Here is a 24,002-nt window from a genome sequence, read left to right as displayed (position 1 = left end):
AAGCAATTGTGTTTGTCAGTAAATTGTAAAGATAAAGTCAATGAAATGAGAATCTGAAGATACTGTTTTTTTGTGGTTTTTTTTTTTTTTTTTTTGGTTTTTCCCTGTAAGGTCTGCGAGGGGCCATAGCCTTTGCCTTAGCTATTCGGAACACAGAATCTCAGCCCAAGCAAATGATGTTCACCACCACGCTGCTCCTTGTGTTCTTCACAGTCTGGGTATTCGGGGGAGGAACGACCCCCATGCTGACGTGGCTTCAGATCAGGTGAGTGATGCTGCTTAGCAAAAGACATCATCGTGAGGCATGGCTGCGCTGTTCTGTTCTGGTGTCACTGACTTGGTCAAGAGTACAGTGGTATATCTGTACCCTAACTTGACCTGGAATAAAGTTGGCTTTCATTCATAAGGTGAAACAACATGACCTATCACCAACAAAACTGATCTTTCCAAGAGTTCTAGAACTCTCAGGATTATCTCTGTTTACAGTCTGTCCCTAGAAATAAATTTATCTATTAATTCTTCCATTAATAGATAAATTTTGAGTACAATGTGGTATGCTATGGAATTTACAAAAGTTAGTAAGACATGAGTCTTTTCCTTAAGATACTTATGATACAAGAGGATATATACAGAAAAAGCTGTAATACCAAGAAGAAGATGAATTTGTTTTGTTTTTAATTCCTCGTGGCACTTAGAATAGAATTAAGGACACAGGAAATGCCTAAATGTGTTTGATTAGTGAGCCATATGTTTAGCCAGAGGGATGCTATGGACACTGATTAGACAATTTTCTCAAGGGAAAATGGGGTCAAGGCTTCAGTCAGGGGCCCTCCAATAAGCAGTGCCTGGAAGATGACTGCTATGAACCTGAAGTATGCAGGTAGCAGATGATTTGATGAGAAATGAATAGGTTGTGCCAGTGGTGAAAAAGGGTAAATCTATTATAAAATGTTGTTGTCTTTATTTAAGTGTTTCTTTGATCTCGGTCTCCATTTTCATATTCCAGAAGATAACAAGGTTTTACATAAATCACATTTTATTTCCCAAAGTCATGCATATTGATGATCATACAGCCCATCCCTGGTCCCCCCTCATTCTCTAAGAGGCAAAGCCATACCCACCTCATCTGACAGGAAAAGACCCATGTGACTGGAGAGGGACTTCAAAGAAGATTCTTCCAGACAAGGACTCTATTATTTTAGCACCAATGAATATAATACCTGGCACATAGCAGAGCTGAATAAATATTTGCTATGTGAAAATTTGAATGAGTATAACCGCACATATAAATTCACTTTATTAAGTGTCTACAGACAAATTCCTATCTATTTGATAAACAGAAACAGAAGCAAGTCTCAGGAGTTTGAGATAAGAAAGCTTATGTCTAAACTGGGTCAAGTGGCTATACATTAAACCAAATTCCAGGGGGAAAGGGCATCTTTAAAGTCCTGTGAATATTGATAAACATATAAAAGGGCTTTGACCAAAGATTGAAATGGAGAGTGTTTTGAAATACTTGTTGAACTATTTTCTAGGCATATAAATATGGCCTGCAGTTTCTTTCACAGTGGTAGCTACTTGTAGACTCTTCTGGATGAGCATGAATATTACACTAAACGCTACAGTGTTGGGTCCCCGGTAAACTGATAGTAAGATAATGGTGTGCTCAGGTTTCTGGAAAATAAAATTCAGTAGGTGGATCCATGCACGGAAAAATTAGGACTTGGAAAGTGGAAGTTAGAGGATACCAGTCCCCACAAGATAAACGTATTGAATGCTCCGTTAGGTAAATGAAAATATTTAGAAAGCCAAGTGGTGATGCCAGCATTTTTTTAAAGTCATTCAAATGTAATTTATTTTCTACTATTGTCTGTCTTTACCCTGCGGGGTTGTCCCCACATCAATAACACGTTTTACCCTAAAGTGTTTTCCGAAGGCATCCACTGACTTCAGATGGATATTATAGCTTATGCGGCCTCCTGATATCTGGATCAGCAGAGAGAGGGTAATATAAAATGGAGGTTTAGCGGGGTTAGAATGTTTACTCAGGTTATAGGACAGGCCCTAATAAAGAAAGATAGTAATGTCAACTCTAGTGTCCATGGGTGACAGGCATGGAGGTCATCTTAGGCCAGTGTTACTAGACCTGTGGTGGGGGGGAGGGGGGTACCGTGGAGTTGCCAGGTCATGAAGATGCCCCCATGGGAACTGTCTCCAAATAGCCCAACTAATTCAGTGCCAGATGTGTCCACCAGCCAGAGGAGGGAAGAGGAAAAGCAGGACCATGATGTCTTTAAGGAAAGGCACTACAGGACTCTGGTCTAGCAGGCCAGGTGCAACTCCTAGCTGGGAACTAGGGTGTTAATCTGAAATCAGAACAGAAACCCAGTTAGAAAGACCAGAGACCCAGTCATGAGGAAATCAGAGGCAGATAACTGAGGTTCATAGGTATGTGTGTACCCAGGAAGTTAACCCTGGCAGGCAAGACACAGAGCAGCAAGACCAAGACCAAAGACTCTCAAACTTTAATGAACATCAGAACGATCTGGAGGGCTCATTAAACCCCAGATTGCTGGGCCCCTGCCCCAGAGTTTCTAATCAAGTAGGTCTGGGTCAGGGCCTAGGAATTTTCATTGTTAGCACACCCCAGGCAGCACTGATACTGCTGGTTCTAGAACCGTATTTTGAGAACCACCGGTTTAGACGCATAGCCCCATGTGGAGATGAGGCTAATATTGAATACTGTCAAATTTGGCTGCAGTTCTCCAGGGCCAGGCATGCCTGAGCCTCGAGTTTAAAATTTGTAGCACCTATACCAGAGGGAGGCAAGGGCTAACATGAGGAGAAAAATTCACTGTGCATTGATCAATGGGAGGGAAACAGCCGTAGGACCATAAGTTAGTGTATGTTCAAATGCACACAAACAATATAAATCTGGTTTGATCATGTTTTAGTGATACCTTCATGTGCTCCACTTTCCTGTCATGGTTTATAATGCTATCAAAAATGTCTTAATTTCATTATAGCTCTTAAATGATAGTTGTCCATCATTTTCACTATATTTAGCTTGTTTACAGAGCAACATCTCATTAACCAATTTTCATGTCAGACTCTTTCCATAAAATACCAGATTGTAAGTAAATCAGGGCTTTAATAAAATGACACGTAAAGGGAAACCCAAGGGGCAGGAATGCAAATGTGATACTGAATGAACTCAAACATCCTCAGTTGGTTATGACTTATTTATACACCTTACATTGCCTTCCCTTCTTGCCTTTTTTTTTAATTGCTACTTTTTTTTTCTCTTAAACTATTAGGTATATACTTGAGTTGGTTTTTTTATCCCTATAAAATTTGCCATTCAGCTGCAAACTACCACAATAAGGTGCAGACAAAATGTTTTATGTAAGGTAAAATTGATAATATTAATATGTCTTGCACTTTCATAGAAATAACTTTAAAAGAGCAATGACCTCATGCTTAGGGAAATTCAGAGTGATCTTTGCATATGAAACAAATTCTCTATTGGTTAAGTCTTATCCTAAGCACATTCGAATTTCCTGTCCTAAAGCTGTTTTTTTTAAATAATAACAAAATATTTTAATGCAGCATTTGAAATAAATCACAGACCTTTTTTCTTAAACTTCTAGAGAAAAATAAAAGACTTTTCCAGTATTATTTTGGAGATTTTCCTGTAAAAGAAAGCAGAATGGTTTCTTGATTAGAATCCAGATCTCCTACCTTCCGTGAAATACATTAATCCTGTGGTGAGGGAAACCCAACCCTCTGTCTCCAAGGACCAGCTCTGCTCTTAGCCAGGAAGCAAGAGATCAAATGTTTCAGGCTTTGCCCGACAGAGGCCAGTAAACAGTATGATCATACGTGCCTGCAAATAAACCTCAAAGACCAAAGGGGCGTGGGCAGAGCAGAGGCATGTAATTTTGGGTGGTAACCTCATCCTTAGTTTAGTATAGGGCACCACACGGAGTTAATGAAACTCCTTAGAATGGAGCCAATGCTATATTGCAAACCTCTCCTGGCTTCTCTCAGATAGAAATACTGGACTCCTCTCTTCAAAGTATCTCAGCCACAGTGCAGAAAGCCTTGCACACCAGAGCAATTGAGAACTTGTGTTGCAGACAATATGAGAAAGTGCCCTCAGCAAGATGACCTCTACAGCTGCCAAATTTTTACTTCGAACAACTCAAAAAATAATAGCCAGCTTTTGTATACTATTTACTCTGTGCTAGATGTTAGATAATAAAGTACAAGGCACAAAACCTTCCTGTGACTCAGCCTCTAATATTTAAAATGGAGATGATAGTAGTAGCCACCTCCCAGCGTGGGAGAGGCCTGGCAAAATGGCCCAGGGTCAAGCCACCATCCAGCTGAAGAGTCAGACTCCAAGGCCAGGCAGCCTGAGCCCAGGGCCTGCACTTTCAATAGTTCATTCTTCTGCTGCCCAAAGTAAATGAGTTTATTCCTGATGCCTGCAATCTACCTTGATTAATAAATCCTTCTGGGAAAAAGAGATGTACTTTTATAACCAAGAAAGGCCTATTAAAAACAAACACAGGAAATCTTCATCTATCATAAGTGATTGGGTTGACTGGCTCATGCAGCACAGAAATTTTTTGGTGCAGATTTCCTCTTTGACCTAGAAAAGTTAGAGGTAAACAAGGTCAGCCCAGGTCTAAGATAGCCAGGCAGGGAAGTTTGTCTTCCTCAATTATAGGAATTTGGAATTAGAGGAGTTTGTTACCCTCAGGCTCATCTCCCAACTCCATCTGGAATCCCAAGTCTACCTACTATAGACCTCTTCCACAGATCAAATAAAATATTGTACATACTGCCCTGAAGAGTGAATACTTTTTAGATAGCACAACATCTCCACTATCATTCTTTTAGTTTGTATTTAAGTTTTATTTGGGATTTATGGCCCATCCTATTTTATGTCATCCTAGAATGATTTCTTTATCTTATATACCCACTGGCTACAAAGTTTTTAATAACAGCCGTCATGGGAATGCACACAGAAGTAAAGAGAGAACTGTCTTTAGTAATATTTTTTAATCTTAATAATAGAGTTGAATATATCTGCCCACATACAGATTTCCTTTATTGCTGGGTAAGGAATTGTCAATTTAATATAATCGGAGAATATGTATAATCAAGTTCCCTCTGTATCTAGCTGTGTTCTGCTTGGTTTTCCTTCCAGCATCCAGAGTCTCATGCATGTTTAACGATTTACCTCACTGGCATATTAACAGTAAATGTTACTGTAAGCAGTGCACACACTCTAGAGGTAGATGATATGGGGCCCAATCTTGCCTCTCTTTCTTACTAGTTGTGGGACTTAAGCAACAAATTCAACCTCCGTATGCTTCAATTTTCTTATCTGTAAAATTGGAATACTAATAATACCTACTTCTTTAGATTATTGTAAGGATTAAGTATTGCACATATAAATTAAGGGCACACAGTAAGTGCTCAGTAAATGTTACTGTAACAATACCCAAATGACCACCTATGAACCTTTTCTTATCCACTCTTTTACTGCCTATAGTATACACACACACACACACACACACACACACACACACACGCATACATACACATAAATTGTTCTTAATTAATTGTATTTGTGAAAGCATGGTTTACATGGAAAATAGAAAGAACTAGTCTCTGGGGAGCTTAGTTCATTTTATGTAGTGACTAGATTCATCAATTTTACAGGCAGCTCCCATTCCTGCATTCAAAATGATAAGCCTCTTAAAGAAAAATGCTCACAAAATGCATTATATTTATCTAACAGCTCAGAAAGTTTCCTTCTAGACCATGCTTCTATTTTCTTCTTAACATAATAATCTTCGCTTAGGCTCTCCTCAGATATTTAATTTGTACCACTTGGTTGATTTGTATCAGTTTATTACTTTGCTGGATTTTGTACCAATTTGTATATTTTGTATTGATTTATTTTCATTGGCAGGCTTGAGAAATACCCTCTGTCATGAAACATAGAAAACTGGTTTTCTAGTTTGAATGTAAACTTACACTTAATATTCTCTACCTGTAACCCCCATGTTCTATTTTCTGTAAGCACTTTTAAAAAATGTTTCAGGACTCCAAACATGAATTGCTTAAATCAATCTACTTTGATACATTTTACTAAAGATATTGGCTAACTCTAGCAACCTATTGTTAAGCTAAATATAGCCTAAATTTCAAGCAAGCATGGATTACCAGCTCCTAAATTTGCCTCTAATGCCATCTAGGCTCTTGAATATGCTTTTTTGTGTGCAGAATCTTCCAGAGATAACAGTCTTTATCTTCACAATGGCCAGCTACCCTCTACTAGGCACGTTCTTCATCTTCTCTGACATGCTCTTGAGAACATCAGTATCAATAAGCTTCACCCATTTATTAAGTTTACCAAACAATGAGCATCCTGCTCTATTGAAGAGAATTTATCAGCCTGATATAAAGTATGATCCAATATAGGTGCCTTACTTGAAGAAATGAATGTATCTTTACTTTAGGTAATAGATGAAGTCTGGGGGGGGGTGGGATTTAAAATGCAATAGATGGAACTTGTGACTCAAAAGGCTGTGGAGGGGGTACCAGTTCTGGTCATATTTACTATCCTCCATCCCCACTGAATGTAGTTAAAATCCCTGGATAGAAGGCGTTTAGCAGTTATCTAAGGACTGTTAAAACCAGCAGACAGATTGGGGGAAGGAAGCCAGAATTCAGAGTACTATTAAACCAGTGGAGAATTTCCCATTTTTTTCCTCTCTGGAATCTTCACCTGAACTCGAAGGAAATTTAATGGCCAGAACTGCACAACAAGAAAGACAGAAAGAACAGCAAAATAAACTGTTTTGGGTATAAGGAACAGGAAAAAGAACCGCTGTAGGTCAAAAGAGTGGGGATAATCCCCTGGATTTGTTATTGTTTACTTCATTTTCATCCCAATGACAGGTAAGCCAGAGGCAGTGGTGGGGATGACAGCAGCAACACTTGGACAGACCACTAATTTCCAACCAGAGGACCTAAGGTCCTGAGGCCTTGAAAAGAATTCCCATTGCACTTTTTTCTCTCTTGTTCCTCTCAATGCTTGATCTTGAAAACAGGCCCAATATTATGGAAAAACATGTAGCAGTGTGGGGAAACTAAAGCCCTGAGATTTGGGAAGCCAGAAAGTGTGGAAGAGATTGTGGAGCGGAGGGAGTACAAGAAAATGAACCAATAAAGTTACAAATAACTTTGAGCTCATTGCCAACCTGTGTAAGCATGTATCTGACCATGAACAGCACACCAAAGTCTTTGAGAAATGAGCTACAAGGTAGAGCATCACTCAGGTCCCAGACTGGACAGTGGATGGCGCACATGTAGGGTATCTGAATATCACTGCAAAGACTTTGAAACTGGACTGACTCTGGAACCACAGATAGAAGACAGGAAAAAACTTGTGTCTTGGACCTAATGTGGTTAATTGCCTGATTGAAAGTATATTTATATCAACATGCTTCATAGGAGAATCCTATGCCACTTAACAATCTAAATCCAGGGTCACTTAACATAACATTCAAGGTTTCCAGGATAAATCCAAAATTACTCAGCATATAAAAACCAAGAAAAATCTTAGTGTTTCACCAGGGTAAAGACAACTAACAGCTACCAAGATGACATAGATGTTGGTATTAACAGAGCAAGACTTTAAACATCTATTATAACCATACCCCAAGAAGTATGAGCAAACACAATAGAAACAAATGAAAAAAATGGGGGAGAGGGAAGCTAGTAGAGAAATAGAAACTACAAGAAAGAAATGGAAATTTTAGAATAAAAACATGCAGTAGGCAAAATAAAACATTCACTGGATTGGGTTAGCAGCAAAATAAAGAATCACAGGTGAAAGAGTCAGTGAACTTGAAGAGAGGTTATTAGAAATTATTCAGTTTGTACAAAAGTGGGGATGGAATTTGTCAACTTGCTCTAAAAAATGCCAAAGATATTTCTTCAAATGGGAAAAAAATGATACTAGATGGCAATTTTGAACAACAGAAATGAGAAAAGAACAGAAATGGTAAACATCTGTTTAATATAATAGACTGGATTTTTTTCCTCTTAGAATCTTTCAAATATATATGAAAAGAAGAAAAATTGCTAGAAGAAAAATTTTAACATTGTCTTATAGGGTTCTCAAAGAGGGGAATGTATAAAGGGAACTGTAAGATGTAAGTTTTCTACATTACACTTGAAGTGGTAAAAAAATTATTCAAAGTGGACTGTGAAAAGCTAAGTATTGTATTATAATTTCTAGATCAACTACTAAAAAATTCTAACCAATGAGATATAGTAGAAAATTCAATAAATGGTATGGAATACACAACACATTCAAATAACCCTAAAGGAAGAAGGAGAAGGAAACAGGAGGGAAAAACAGAGAAACAAACAGAAAGCAAACATACCAATAATTACATAAAATTTAAGTGGTATAAAGATGTCAATTAAATGAATGGGATTATCAGGGTGGACAAAAAAATAAGACTCAACTATAAGCTCATGTGCTCTTTATAAAAATCACACTTTAAATATAATGATATAGGTAAATTAAATATAAAAGAATGGAAAAATACATAAAAAAGATGTATCATGCAAAAGTGAAACTGAAGCAGGAGTGGCCATGTTGGTATGAGATAAAATAGTCTTCAGAACAAGATGGTTTCCCAGGGTTAAAGAGAACATTACATAATGGTAAAAGGGTCAACTTACCAAGAATACATGACTATATAAAATGTGTATGTACCTAACAACATAGTTAAAATATATGAAGCAAACACTGGTAAATCTGAAAGGAGAAATAGACAAAGCCATACTTATAGAGGGAAACTGAAATACTCTTCCCTAAGTAATTGGTATAATAAGTAGGCAGAAAATCAGCAAGAGTATAGAAGAACCAAACAATACCATTAACCGACATTAACCAACTGGATTTAATTGACATTTATAGAACACTCCAACTTACAATAGAATAATACACATTCTTTTTAAGTGCACACAGAGCAAAATAGACCATATCCTGGGTCATAAAGCAAATCTTACAAACTTAAGAAAATTTAAATCATACAATGTATATTCTCTGACCACAATGGAATTACTCTAGAAGTAAATAACGCAAAAAATATTTGGAAAATACCCAAATACTTGGAAATTAAACAACAAATTCTAAACAATCCATGACTCAAAGATAAAAACGCAGAGGAAATTAGAAAATAGTTGAAGTAAAGAGAAATGAAAATATATCAAAATTTGTGGAATGCAGCTAAATTAGTGCTCAGAAAGAAATTTATAGCATTAAATGCTTACGTTAGAAGACAAGGAAGGTTTTGAGTCGACAATATAATCTTCCAGGATTTGAAGAATAAGAGAGCAAACTAAACCCAAAGTGAGAGAAAGAAAGAATAAGAAAAGATTTGAGCAGAAATCAATGGACTTGATAATGGAGAAACAATAGAAAAAAACTGGAGTTCCCATCATGGCTCAGTGGAAAAGAATCCGACTCGTATCCATGAGGATGCAAGTTCGATCCCTGGCCTTGCTCAGTGAGTTGGGGATCCAGCATTGCTGTGAGCCGTGGTGTAGGCTGCACTGAGGCTCGGATCCCATGTTGTTGTGGCTGTGGCATAGGCTGGCAGCTGCAGCTCCAATTTGACCCCTAGCCTAGGAACCTCATATGTCACAAGTGTGGCCCTAAAAAAAAGACAAAAAAAAAAAGAAGAAGAAGAAGAAAGAAACTGAATTCTGTATCCGTTAAAAAATAGAATTCATAGTTTAAAACGTTCCAAAAAAAAAAGAAGAAGAAGACTATAGGTCCACATGCTTGCACTGGCAAACTCTTCATTGAAGAAGCTATTACACCAATTTAAAAACAATAAAAAAACAGAAGAGGAAGGAACATTTTCTAATTCATTTTAAAGGACCAGAATTACCCCAATACCAAAGCAAGGTAACAACATCACAAAAAAAGTAAAACTACAGGTCAATACCTTTCATGAGCATAGATGCAACAAAATATGAGCAAATCAAATCCAGCAATACACAAAAATACTAAATACCGCAACTACATGGGATTGCTCCCACAAATGCGAGATCAGTCCAATATTCAAATATTAATCAATGAAGCCTATCATATAACAGGCTAAAGAAATACATGATCATATCACTTGATACAGGAAAAGGATTACAAAAAACAATTTTCAGTCATGATTAAAGAAAAAAAAATTTGCAGCAAACTAGAAATAGAAGGTAACATCCTTAAACTGATCAAGGGCATCAAAAATCCCATAACTAACATCATACTTAGTGGTGAATGACTGAATGCTTTCTTCCCAATATCAGGAATGAAACAGATGTCTACTCACCACTTCTATTCAACAACATTATACTGGCAACCCCTGACAGGGCATTAAGGAAAGAAAAATCAATGTTTCTTACAGATTGGAAAAGAAGACATGTAAATGCTCAATTTGCAAACAATATAGTTGTCTGTATAGAACCAAGGAAGCTGCCAAAAAATTAACGCTTCTAGAAATAATGAGTTCACCTAGAATCTAGAATACAAAGTCCACACTGAAGAATCCAATGTACACCTATGAACAACATAAACTAACAATAGCTTCAAAATTTTTAAATATTTAGGAATAAATCTAACTAACCACATGATAAAATGTACTTCATCAAATGAATATATTTTGCTTTGCAAAAGATACCGTTAAGAGAATGAAAATAAAGATATATACTCGGGCGGGAAAGCAAAACAGTATAGCCAATCGTAAATCACTTTAGCGGTTTCTTATAAAGTTAAACATACAATTATTTTACGACTCAGTATTCTCTTTCCTTGACATTGAGCATAGAGAGTAAAACGGGACAACAGCTGAAGACTAAATGTGTGAATATTAAATAAGAAAATACATGTTAAAATCCTGGGAGCAGAACTGAGCACTCATTAATAACCCTGTCTTACTCACAGCTTTTTCTATTCAGATGAATTTTAATAGCATTTTCAGTACATATTGAGATAATCACATAGTTTTATCTTTGTTTTTGTTATGAAATGTATTGATAGCTATCCCGATATTGAATTATTTTTGTAGTCTCAGGATAGCTATGTTTTCTACAATTCTGTTATCTATAGTAACTGTGCTTAGTCTATAGTTTTCCTTTTCTCTTTTGGGGAGAAAAGGCTCTCTTTATTAGGTTTGGATAGTGTTAAGGATGTGTTATATTCATAGCATGAGCTAAAAGCTTTTCTATTTTTTCATGGCCTGAAATTGCATAGCACAGAAATGATCAGGTCTTTAAAGACTAGTGAGAGGAGTCAGCTGTAAAACCATCTGGTTGCTAGAGTCATTTTAATGGTAGTTTTTTAGTCATCTTTCCAGTGTCTCCTATGGTAATTAGTGTATTTGAATGTACAATTGTCATTTTTTAGCTCCAAAATGGTCATATATTGGCAATTTCATATGATTCAGCCTAATAGTAAAGTGGATATTCATATACCCTTTACTGACTTTTATCCACTGTTAATAATATGCACATTTTGGTTTATTACCTTTATGTATACATATACATCAAATATATTAAATGTTTCTTTTTTTTCCACTGAATCAGTTAAATGTAAAAACAGACATCATATACTTCATATCTAAATACTGCAGGATGAATCTTTGAAAAATAAGAACATACTCTCAGTTACCAAAGCATCATTACTGTGATTAAAAGTATTAAAAACAATTAATAGTTTTAACAGTACTACTCAGATTTCCCCAGTTATTGCAAAAAAAAATATCATGTATAGATGTTTTTAAATTCGTGATCCCATCAAGGTTACGTATTGCATTTGGTCAAATTTTTTTAGTCTCTTTAAATCAGTTTTCCTCCTTTTTTTCCCCCTGTGACATTGATTTTTAGAAAAAAAAAAAAAAAAAAGGTCAGTTGTTTTGCACACTGTTCTACATTCTGGACTTGGTTATTTTCTCAGAGCATCAATTAATATATTCTCTCTTCTATATTTCTTGTGAACTAGAAATTAGGTCAAGGTTTGAAATTCAGGTTGAACATTTTTGGCAAGTTATTCATTGCTGATGCTATATACTTAATAACATGCATTTCAAAAAATTTTATAATGCATATTTCATATTAACAGGCATGTAAGGTCAAGTTGTCCCACTATTGGTGATGCTAAATTTGTTCATACGTTTATTGTGGTAACTTTCATTGTAAAATATGCTTTTACCCTTGTAATTAGTTTTCAACCTCTGGAGCAATACTTGAACACTGTAAATCTCCTGTTGCCAACACTCTTTGACTCACTGTTTTCAGCATCCATTGATAGTCTTTGCCTGATTGAGTGATTACATTTGAAATGATTGCATTTTGGTTTCCTTTGACAGAGAATTTCTTTGAGCTTTTTGGTTTATCAGATGATTACAGTTTTGATCACCTTTTTATTTTTTATTTCTAATTATCAAATAATGAGGGTGTAATATGTAGTGATTCTACATTTAAAATATAAGATTTTCTTTGCAATCAACTACATCATTGATTTGGGTATATGGTCCATGGACATGAAAAAACTACATTTGGAGTTCCCGTCGTGGCGCAGTGGTTAACTAATCCAACTAGGAACCATGAGGTTGCGGGTTCGGTCCCTGCCCTTGCTCAGTGGGTTAACGATCCGGCGTTGCCGTGAGCTGTGGTGTAGGTTGCAGACCCGGCTCGGATCCCACGTTGCTGTGGCTCTGGTGTAGGCCGGTGGCTACAGCTCCGATTCAACTCCTAGCCTGGGAACCTCCATATGCCGCGGGAGCGGCCCAAGAAATAGCAACAACAACAACAAAAGACAAAAAAAAAAAAAAAAAAAAAAAAACTACATTTGCTATTTTTAAGAAAATTCTGTAGCTATATATTGAGTTTCTTGATTATGTTAATCAAATTCCTGTATCCTTACCTATATTTTTACTAAGTATCAGATTCTGAAAAAGGTACATTATTTTTCCACTTTGGTCTTTTTTTGTAACCAAGGTCTAATTTAATATTTAGTCTCTTGCATATTTCTGATGTGTTGTGTAGTATACTATTTTATGATAGAGAATCTTCAAATTGTCTGGTATGTCTCATCCCAGAGATAAAACTTAAAATGGCCATATGCTTATATGTTCATGCCCCTCTTCTATCTTCTAGTTCTCATAACATAGACTCCTAAAATAAAGAGTGAAAGTAATATGGAAAAATCATTTTCATTGGTACTAGACAGGACTCCCTTTCTCCTCCATATTATCTTGGTTATAAGTGAGCAGTGAGCTAGCATTGCTTGAAGTAGATTTCAGTGTTTTGATCAACATTTCATTCCCTGAGGTCCTTAACATCTCTTGAGAAAAAAAAAAAAGTCTTAGTTTTTAATCTGTTATAATTTTTTACCTGCTAGTATGCATCTTAAACCTTAATGAAATAGTTTGAGAAAAATTACCATGTAAAATCCAAAGAGTTAAATAAAACTCCCATTTTACATCTATCCTAAAGATCAATTGTGTAGCCAAAATATGGGGTTTTAACTGGAGTTTTAAAAAATAAGTGCTGGATTCTGTCACAGAGTCACTTTAAAGAAATTGCTTAAGACAGGAAATTGTTCATTAGAGGCAAAACATGTTTGTTTGTTTTTTTGCTTTTTTCTTAGGGCCGCACCTGCGGCATATGGAGGTTCCTAGGCTAGGGGTCTAATTGGAACTACAGCTGCCGGCCTATGCCACAACCACAGCAATTCCAGATCCAAGCCAAGTCTGCAACCTGCACCACATCTCACAGCAATACCGCATTCTTAACCCACTGAGCAAGGCCAGGGATCGAACCTGCAACCTCATAATTCCTAGTCGGATTCATTTCCGGAGGCAAAATATTTTTTAATGCGGGTTTCATTGTGCTCAGCACAGGGAATGTTTGGAAGAACATTAACTGTTGTTTTTTTTGTTTTGTTTTGTTTTGTTTTTTAATGAGAAGAGTGTTCCACCCTTCCCGGTGCTAGGTTTTCAGGGTAGAGTATAACTGTCCAGTAATGAAGCAGCACCTGTATTTGGAGGTGAGATTGAAAAGTGTCTCAACTGCTAAATTCTCTGTGGCACTGGGTGCTTATTTCTGATCTTCTTCAGGATTCAATGTGGACATCAAAAGTTACCTCATGTCCCCTTGAACCTTTTTGTCTCTCTTTCTCCTTGGGCACAGCACCCACACATGAGTCCCCATCAAGCATACGATCATCTTTGTTTGGAAAGCTACAGCTCAAATGCTGGATTTTGTTCAGTCCGTTCTGGGACCCCCTCAGCCTGGTGTTCTCACCCGTGTTCCTCATCTGTGTGGCCTTCCCTGGGCTTTGCTAGGGAGTGTAGCTGCATGCCTGCCTGCAGCCTTTGTCCATGTAGGCTGCAATTTATTGTGGTGTAGCCATCAAAATAATCCCACCCTTTTCTTTTTTTACTTTATTATTGCCATGGATCTACTCATTTTTGTACAGTACTCTTTTCATGTCAATGGGATTCTGAAAGAAAGGGGAGAAAATGTAAATGTTTGAAACAGTAATCTTAATTTTGTTTTTCATGAACCAATACCAGGCATTTAAGCACGTCTAATTTTTATAAGTATAAACTAATACACATTTATTACATAAAATTAGAAAACTAAAAAATTATTTTTAAAAATGAAATTCATCTTAAGTCCTTTTATACAGAGATTGCTACTAACAGTAGTACATATTTCTATAGACTTTGTGACAATCAAATTTATTCTTACAAAATTCAATCTGTTATTTTTTGTTTTTACTTAAAAATGTGGCATGAGGGAGTTCCCCGATGGCCTAGTGATTAAGGACTCGGCATTGTCTGTCACTCCTATGGCACAGGTTTGATCCCTGGCCCAGGAACTTCTGCATGCCACAGGTGCAGCCAAAAAAATATATAGCATGATAACTTTCTAATTTGATTAGCTATTTCTTGAAATTATGTTTTCAAGACTGAATAACAAAACATAAATATGCCAAAATTATTTATTTAAATTGGTATAGAAGATATTAGACTAGAATTATTTTAAACTGTTTAAATGATGATATGGTTATTTCATGTATAAAAATTTTTGAATCTGATTTTTTTAGAATAAAAATGAGATTAAGGAGTCAAGGGTAGAATATTTTCTAGAGCTCAAAATATATTTTGTCAAATTGTTTTCTAGTAAGGTTAGGTTAATTTAAACACCAGCAATGTAATTTATTCTTTCCTTGGTAACTTTCCAATCTGTTTGTTATGGTCCAGGATTATCACATGTTTTGAGGATGCCTAACAGTTTTCTAAAATTTTGTCTTGATTTCCGAAACTCATTTCTTCTAGGTCTTCAAGAAGATGTTCCTTTTTCTTCATTCTATAGAACATCTGATAAGTTCTGTGCAGTTTCTCTTATCTCAGTTAGTAGAGATATGGAGAAAGCTTTCTAGACTTGGTATTTGCCAACAAACAGGTGTGTGGATTGCCCCGATCTCCCCTCAATGACCCTCTAATTTTTCATCACATTCTTTTCTGGGAGCCATAGCCAACTAAGTTAATTTGCAACATTTATAATCTAGGCTCTAGGATCAAGCAAATATTCATCTTTGAAGTTCTGATCTGTGTGCATAGAATTTTCTGTTGTCCTCACTGCTCAGTCTTCAAGCCCTCTGCTCCTGGCATATCCTCACCTCCACCCTTGACTGCCACTCTACTTATGGGACTTATATATCCCCCAGAATGCAATGTGCCATTGCAAATACTGTGTCCCCAATCTGTTCTCTTATTCATTGAAATTCATTCAGAAAGGATGTGTTGACCTTCTACTGTGTGCCAGCCACCAGATAGAGCATAGAATAGAAGAGACAAAAGTCCCTGCCTTTGTAGACCTGATACAACACCCCCAATGCCCACCTTCCACCCCACCTTATGACGTTTTGTTCTAGCTTTATGATTGATACAAGTTCTCTAAATCAGGGCAGATAGTGGGGCTAAGAACAAAGTGTGTGCCTGCTGTCTTACAGGCGGGGAAGGATGCTATGTTCCATAAGATGGGGTAGGGATGGGCTGCTGGTTGCTCATCTCAAAATAGCTCTACCAGCCTTATGTTTATTGAAAGCTCCTATGAGGTGCTAACATTAGCCTGTCTGTTATTTTTGGATTTCAATGCTATTGGAGTTATTTGCCTTTTCTGGGCCTTCAAAAGCATTTTAGTAGGAAGTTAGCGGAAGAACCATTAGGGACTGCCAACTGGAAACCATTTTAAACAGAAGTCACACAGGGCATTTGCAAACTTTGTCTTGTGCTGTTTCTTTTTTTCAAGGTAAACTTTGAGGCAGTCATTTTCAGAGAATTTTTTGGTGCCAATAAAAGAATTACAAAACTGTAGCAGTAAATGTATTTTGAAAAGCTACTGGTGTATATTGATAGTATAGTTTTGATTTATTGTTTTACTTAATATTTCTGGCTCCAATGCAGAAATATTTGCCTGGGATTTTTTTTTCCAATCACTGAGCCAAATCCTCAGTCTGTGTAACTCAGTAGGACACCAAGGTAAAATGAAAATCTCGCCTGTGTTTACATCTTACAATTAACTTCTCATTGGGTTGTTTAGTGTGTCCCATAACTTCTAATACACACTATTAAAATAAATAATAACGTTGTAATTTTGTTTTCTGCCAAGTGTATTTGCCATAGGTGGGGCTCGGAGGGAATACCGAGGTAATTTCAACTATGTGATGCATGTTGTATGGAAATAGAAAGGCAGAATGTGGAGTTCCCATCATCGCACAATGGAAACGAATCCAACTAGGAACCATGAGGTTGCGGGTTCAATCCCTGGCCTCGCTCAGTGGGTTAAGGATCTGGCATTGCTGTGAGCTGTGGTGTAGGTCAAAGATATGGCTCGGATCCTGCATTGCTGTGGCTGCGGTGTAGGTCGGCAGATGTAGCTCCAACTGGACCCCTAGCCTGGGAACCTCCATGTGTCACAGGTGCAGCCTAAAAAGAAAAAAAAAAAAAAGAAAGGCAGAATGTTGCTAATCAAGGCATTCAATACATGTGCTAGACACACATACACCCCTCTTCTAAACATGCGAGTCCATACACATATGTGCATGCATGCACACACACACACACACACACACACACACACACACACCCCTATATCTCAGCTATATTGAAAGAGTTTTATTTCCTCCCAAATATGCCACACTCCTTCCTCAATATAGGTTTTCCTTTCTGCCAGGACAGACTTTCCTCCTCATTACCTGATTGACTCCTAGTTGTCCTTTGTGCCTTGGACTTGGAGCCAGTCATTCCCTCTGAGAACTTTCTCATCAGCAACGTCTGCCCCCCAGCTAGAAGAGGTTCCTTCCTACTTCATGATCCCATCACAGCCCCTTCCTGAGAGATCACGCCTCACACAAGTAATCTGCCCCACTTATGTCTCTGAATGACAGCTCTCTACCTAGACTGTGAGGCCCTGAGGGCAAGATCTGGATCTCTTCCCTTTGTCTCCTAGCTTTTAGAACCAGACTTGGCATTCAGGACCTTTAGGGGTTGCTCAGCAATCATCCTAAAGTTCTGTAACCATTAACAATCTCACTCCGCAAGGCAAGTCATTCATACCTTCTCTCCTCCCCTCAAGCCCCCTCACCTCTTCCCCAGTCTCCTCTTCTTATGGCTGAGCTTCCCAATTCACTAAGGAAATAGAACCAATCAGAAGATAATTTTCATCTACCAACCCCAAACTCCCAGTGCATCCCACTTGCTGCCCTTCCCATTTGCCAAACACAAGTTTGTTTTCCATGTCTGTGAGTCTGTTTCTATTTTGTAGGTAGGTTCATTTGTGCCATGCTTTAGATTCCATATATAAGTGATACCACATGGTATTTATCTGTCTCTTTCTGACTTACTTCACTTAGTATTCTTAGTATGAGAATCTATGGTTGCATCCATGTTGCTGCAAATGCCATATGGGAAAAAAAAAATGTACACACACACACACACACATACGTATACAGCCTGGGTCACTATACCATACAGCAGAAATTGGCACACTGTAAATAAACTATACTTTAATAATTTTTTAAAATAAGATAGCAAAATATAGATAGATAGGTAGATAGGTAATTTTCACAAGTACCCCCTTTATCTACTTAATTTCCTGCATCAATGCCCTTAAAATCCACCTTCCATTGTATTATGAGGGACAAAGTGACCTTGCTCCAGTTAAGGCCCATCCTCCTATTTGTGTGTCAGTGTCATCCTCTCTCACTTATTGAAAAACATCACTCCAGCATTTGTCCCTCTTCTTTCTCATGTCATCATTTACCCCCTTCACTAACTGATTTAAGAACCTAGTTTAATTTTTCTCATCTTGGGAGTTCCCACTGTTGCACAGTGAGTTAAGGATCTGGCATCGCTGCAGCTGTGAGGTAGGTCACAGCTGCTGCTTGGATTTGATCCCTGGCCTAGGAACTTCCATATGCTGAGGGTATAGCCAAAAAGAGGGGAAAAAAAATTCTCTCACCTTAAAAAAGTAAAAGCAAGAAATCTTTCCGGAGTTTGTGGAACAGTGGTTAACGAATCTGACCAGGAACCATGAGGTTTCAGGTTCAATCCCTGGCCTTGCTCAGTGGGTTAAGGATCCAGTGTTGCCCTGAGCTGTGTTGTAGGTTGCTGGCACGGCTTGGATCCCTCATTGCTGTGGTTGTGGTGTAGGCCGGTGGCTATAGTTTCGATTAGACCCCTAGCCTGGAAATCTCCATATGCCTCAGGAGCGGCCCTAAAAAAGGAAAAAAGAAAAAAAAAATCTTTCTTGTCCACACATCCCCTTCCAGCTATAGCCTCATTCTTTGCTGTTCTTTACTGCAGAATTCCTCAAGAGTTTTCAACTCTCAGTATTAACAAATCCTCACCTCTCATTCTCTCTTGAATGTCCTCTGATACTGCTGTGGCCTTCATCATTCTTCCAAAATTGTTCTCTCCAGTCCGATGCTCCCCTCCATGTTGCTAAATCCAGTGGTCAAGCCCCACCTTTAATTTTACTGGGCTATCAACAGCTTTTAAATCAGTTGATCTTCCTTCTTAATTGCAACCTCCTTCTTCACCTGGATTCTAGGACATACTCCCTCTAATTTTCCAAATACCTTTTGTGTTACTACTTAGCTAGTCAGCTTTTGCTTCAGGGACAGTAGCCCAAATATGTCAATGATTTGCAGCCACAAAGATGTTTCTTGTTCAAGTTATGTAAAGGCTAGGAGGTCTGCTTGACTGTCCTAGGTTCTACTTAGCTTCAGCCCAACCAGGCTGGACCCCTCTTGGCTGCAGGTCGGCTGGAGCTCTGCCATCTGTGTTGTCATTCTAAGACCCAGGCTAATGGAGCAGCCTGGAACCTGGAATGTGCTGTTGTCTCGTGGCAGAAGACAAGAAACGGAGCCGAAACTCCCAGAGTTTCTAAAAGCTTCTACTTGGACATGGTGTGCATCATGTCTACTCACATTCCATTGAGCAAATACCAGGAGAATCAAAAGAAAGATGATGCCTTGCAGCAGGCCCAGGCTGATAGGGGGGGAACTCACTTCCAGTGGAATTCAGATTCTGATATTATTACATGCTACTGAACATAGTTATTGCCTGGGACTATATCTGTGATTACAGGTGACCCAAGGACTCTTTTTTAAAACTATCTGAGAGTAGTAGAAAGTCACAGTACCAGCTCCATAGAGAGAGTCTGTAGAAGCAGAGGGGTGTGTGTGTGGTGTGTGTGTGTGTGTGTGTGTGTGTGTGTGTGTGTGTGTGTGCACGCGCGTTGGGTGGAGGGGAAGGAGGCATGGTAAAGTTGTTCCACGAGTCATATTCACTCCAAGGGCTCTTGGCCCCCCGAGCTGATCATCAGCCTGGCCTTTCTCCATGCTAAGATGTTGCATCAGGACTTTGTGGTGGCTTCGTTGACATCTTTGATCATGAGGCTCCAGGAGATCAGGACCTTAGTTTACAATTGGCTGGACTCACATTTGACCCTGTTTACGGGAAGGAAATCTGGCCAAGTCAGGACCAAAGAATTTTGTGGTGAGGGTGTTGAACTCCATTTCCTTTTTCATTTATAAACGCAGTTGGAGCTGATTCCAGCATGTTTTTAGGAAGTCAGTAAAAACATTTAGGCGTAACTACTACTGTTTTATGAAATTTCATCTATTGTTTTGACCTTGCCTGTGCTTAAATGCGGAAATAAAAATCTTGGCGTGGCCATGGAGGGAGCAGAGGGGCATTATGTCATTACAGCACCTACTTCAGGTCAGGAAACTCTGAACTGACCATCCATTTCCTACTTTACTGAGCCAAGGAATGCCATCGAGTGTGTGACTAAGGGTAACATGACTCAGGTTAAGAACTGGGTCTGTGGAATTTGTTTCCTGGCCAAGAGAACGACAATTCAATTGCTGCTAGGATTAAGTGGAAAATGTATACTTTTGTCTTCATTAGCACTATTGTTACTTTTAAAGACTTGTTGAGAACGTAAGAGCAAATTTAAACATGATAGCATGAAGTTTAGTTATTAGAAACTAAGGGAGCCTTTGGGAATATTGCCTTCCACTCTCATTTCTACCCAGGCTCCATGTCTGTCCAGGTCTGAACATCACACTTCAGTCCTTACACTTGAAAGAGAGACTATTGCTCATTAACACTCAACACTGGGCAAGTAGAAAATGCTCTTTTAGTTACAGGTTTGACTAATGGGATCCTTCACCTGTGCATTATTTGTTTATCTAGTTCTTCATTTCTTAAAATGTTACCAGCACCTCGGGGTACAAGCAGCACATTAAAACAGTAATTAAAATAGATAAAACATCACAAAGCAGCAATTAAAAGAGCAGCAAATGAGGTTATATCTTAACACTATAATGCTTAAACCTGAAAACAATACTCACCTCATCAGCTAGGAGGCACCCACACAAGCAGTGCAGGAACCTTGCAGTGACTTTGAGATATCATAAATGGAAAGCAGGTGATGATAAAATCACTCCAAACCTTGCCTCAAAATGTAATTTTTCCATCCCCCGCCCCCCGCCGCCCTTCTCTGTTCACCTATAGGATGGCTTGTGGTACACCGTGCTTTCACCTGTCTGTTCAGCCAGAAAGGCTTACAGAGGATTCAAAAACTTCTTTCTTTCCTCAAAGCTGTAACCGGAGTCCTTAGTCATACCTTACACAGCTTAAATGGCAGTTGATCATGCTTAAGTACTGGAAACAATCAAAGGATCGCAACCTCAGAGAACATTCTTCCAATCGAAGTAGGAAAATCCTTGTCCTTCATCCCCAGCTCCCACCCTCAGGGGCCCCATAAACCCACCCGGTTTCTTTGCACAGCACTGCGTGCCCTCCCAGCCTGTCACACCTAAGTGAGCCTCCATTAGTCTCTACTCACCTGCCACTCCAATCCTGTTTTTCTTTCCCCTGTTAATAAAGGGTACTTGAAAAATGTGGCTTTTAAAACACTTCTAGGATTTGCATGGGTAGCAAGCGCTTCACCAAAGTGATAACTCAGGGATTGCCTGTGTGTGAGAGAGCCTGGTGAGCGTTCTCAACTAGGGAGCTGAAAGTGGATTCTCTCCTCCTCCGTTATGTTGAACTATCTCCGCCGAAAGGCTGGTCTCTAACAACGCATTGAGTCCTTTCAGAAACTGTTCTGTAGGAAGTCCATCTTGTGGTTTGTGTAGAAGTGTCGCCGTCGGTCCATTTTGGTTCACATAGTACTTAAAAAGCAGCATTCCATCGAGCCAGCACCTGCCTCTGCAGCCCTGCTCCCACGCCACCCTCCCACCCCCTCTCACTCCAGCAAGGCTGAACCACTCCGGGTGCTCAGCTCAGTAAATAGAATTCCCAAGAACTGCATCTTTACATCTAAGGTTTGGACGAAGCTCTGCAGAATAACAACCCACGAAAGTTATGCCAGGCTTATTTTAAAGCCTCTTCTATATGAACATTTTTAAACATTTCAATTTTGCCAGCAAAGCTCCTTTGGGGAATATATTGTGCAAGTGGTTTTCTACCACAGAGCCCTCTGTGATCATTCTGGAATTTCACATCAAAGAGAGAGAGACTCTCTGTGTTCAGTAAAGATCCTACCTTGGGAAGCAAAGGCTTGCTAAGACCCTTGGCAAACCCCTCCAGGTTCCTGTGGCTCAGTTCATCAATAATTTCATGTACCCAATGGGGTGTGTCCCCACCCTACCAACAGTAAACAGTAGAGAAGTCTCAGAATTCAAGCCACATTAGCATAGCGGAGATTAAAGAAATTGCTAGAATGCCTTAAAGGACCTTTAGATTTCCTACAGGAAACATTATGAAATCACTGTGTTTTCAGAGCTTGTAAAATGCTTAGGTGGGTCTCCCCTGCAGAGGAAAGTGTCAAGCCAGAGTCAAACACACTCTCCACTAGTGTCAGCCTGTGCTCCCCTTGTTTCCTGCACCACTCACTCTTTTTTTTTTTTTTTTTTTTTTTGAGGGCCAAACCTGCAGCATATGGAAGTTCCCAGGCTAGGGGTCGAATTGAAGCTGCAGCTGCTGGCCTACACCAAAGCCACAGCAATGCGGGGTCTGAGCCACATCTGTGGCTTAAACCATAGCTCACAGCAACGCAGGATCCTTAACCCACTGAGTGAAGCAAGGATTGAACCTGCATCCTCATGGATACTAGTCGGGTTCTTAACCCCCGAGCCACAATGGGAACTCCCCATTCACTCCATCTTAACTGTCTCTTTCCTGCTATAAGCACACTGTGAATGCACAAAGTCAAAGCAACTCTAGTCAAAGTCAAAGCAAAGCCAGAATTAGCACTGGCTAATTCTGCTGCCCTGGGAAGCCCACAAGGTCAGGGGCACACTGAACTTGGCATCAGGATAGCTCTGAACTCCTGAATCCACAGAGCCATTGTGGGCTTAATTTTAAAGCCCAGACATAGGTGCCAGAGCTTTGGAAGAGCCACCGCTGCCCCTAGCACTACTGGCTTCTGCTTTGTCCCTGTGGTCACACTTGCCCATGAACTACCTCTCCCCCACTTAACAAAGTCTATAACAGACCACACAGCCCTCTCCCCTCACAGCCAGGGTGCCGGTGTTCTTTGTCCCACCTCTCCCTTCATTCACCTGGTGTTTCTTGGATGCTCTGGAGACAGAGAGGAATGGTATGGTCCCAAAAGTTGGCCCCTGACAGAGGGGACACATTACACATGTCAGAAAGCCACGTGACTCCACAAGCCAGGTAAAGTCCCTCCAGCCTTTGCTGCTGAACCCCCAGAGCTCAGGCTGCCTTTCTTGCCCTAATTCTTCTTCCTATTCTGCCTGGTGCTGTTGTCATGGCAACTTCTCCATGAACCTTTCCTGATCCCCCAGAGAACTGGCCCTTGCTCCCTGTGCCTGCGCTGGACTCTGAAGGCACAGCAAGCTTAGCCAGAGACGTGCAAGGCTGTGGCTAGGAAGACGGGCTCGGAGCCCTGCGACCAAGGTACTAGACCCTTGGTCTCCTTAGCTGTGTGACTTGAGGCAAGTTGTTCTGCACCTCTGTTTTGCCATCTGAAAAATGAGGTCAATAGCACCTACTGCGCAGGGTTATTGTGAGGAATTAACTAAGTTAACAGAAAAGGCTCCAAATGACGCCTCCCATGTGATAAGTTCCTGTAACTGTTGTGCAGTATTACGGGTTGTCACTCCTGTTGGGCTGTGTTATTCCCCAGGGTATAAAGGCTGCTTATTTATCTTTAATCCTCATCTCTTGCAGCCATGGGTAGCACTGTGGGAGCAATCACAGGTTTAACGCTGTACACATTGAACAACTCTGTAAATGACTGAATCAACAAATGAGAAGACCTTGGTAAGGACATAGGAGGCAGAAACTTATGGTGGC

General features: G+C 39.3%; 1 protein-coding gene across 5 annotated transcripts in view; it reads left to right on the top strand.

The window, feature by feature from the left end:
- SLC9A9 (solute carrier family 9 member A9) overlaps positions 1-24,002 on the top strand; it is a 674,266-nt gene that overhangs the window by 483,042 nt on the left and 167,222 nt on the right. For all 5 annotated transcript variants that reach the window (XM_021071131.1, XM_021071130.1, XM_021071133.1 and 2 more), the window contains one exon: positions 112-265. In XM_021071131.1, coding sequence (XP_020926790.1) covers positions 112-265 — 154 coding nt within the window. The remainder of the gene's footprint in view (positions 1-111; positions 266-24,002) is intronic.

This window comes from Sus scrofa, chromosome 13, assembly GCF_000003025.6.
Source record: "Sus scrofa isolate TJ Tabasco breed Duroc chromosome 13, Sscrofa11.1, whole genome shotgun sequence".
Classification (NCBI taxonomy): domain Eukaryota; kingdom Metazoa; phylum Chordata; class Mammalia; order Artiodactyla; family Suidae; genus Sus; species Sus scrofa.
This window is presented reverse-complemented; position numbering and strand designations above follow the sequence as displayed.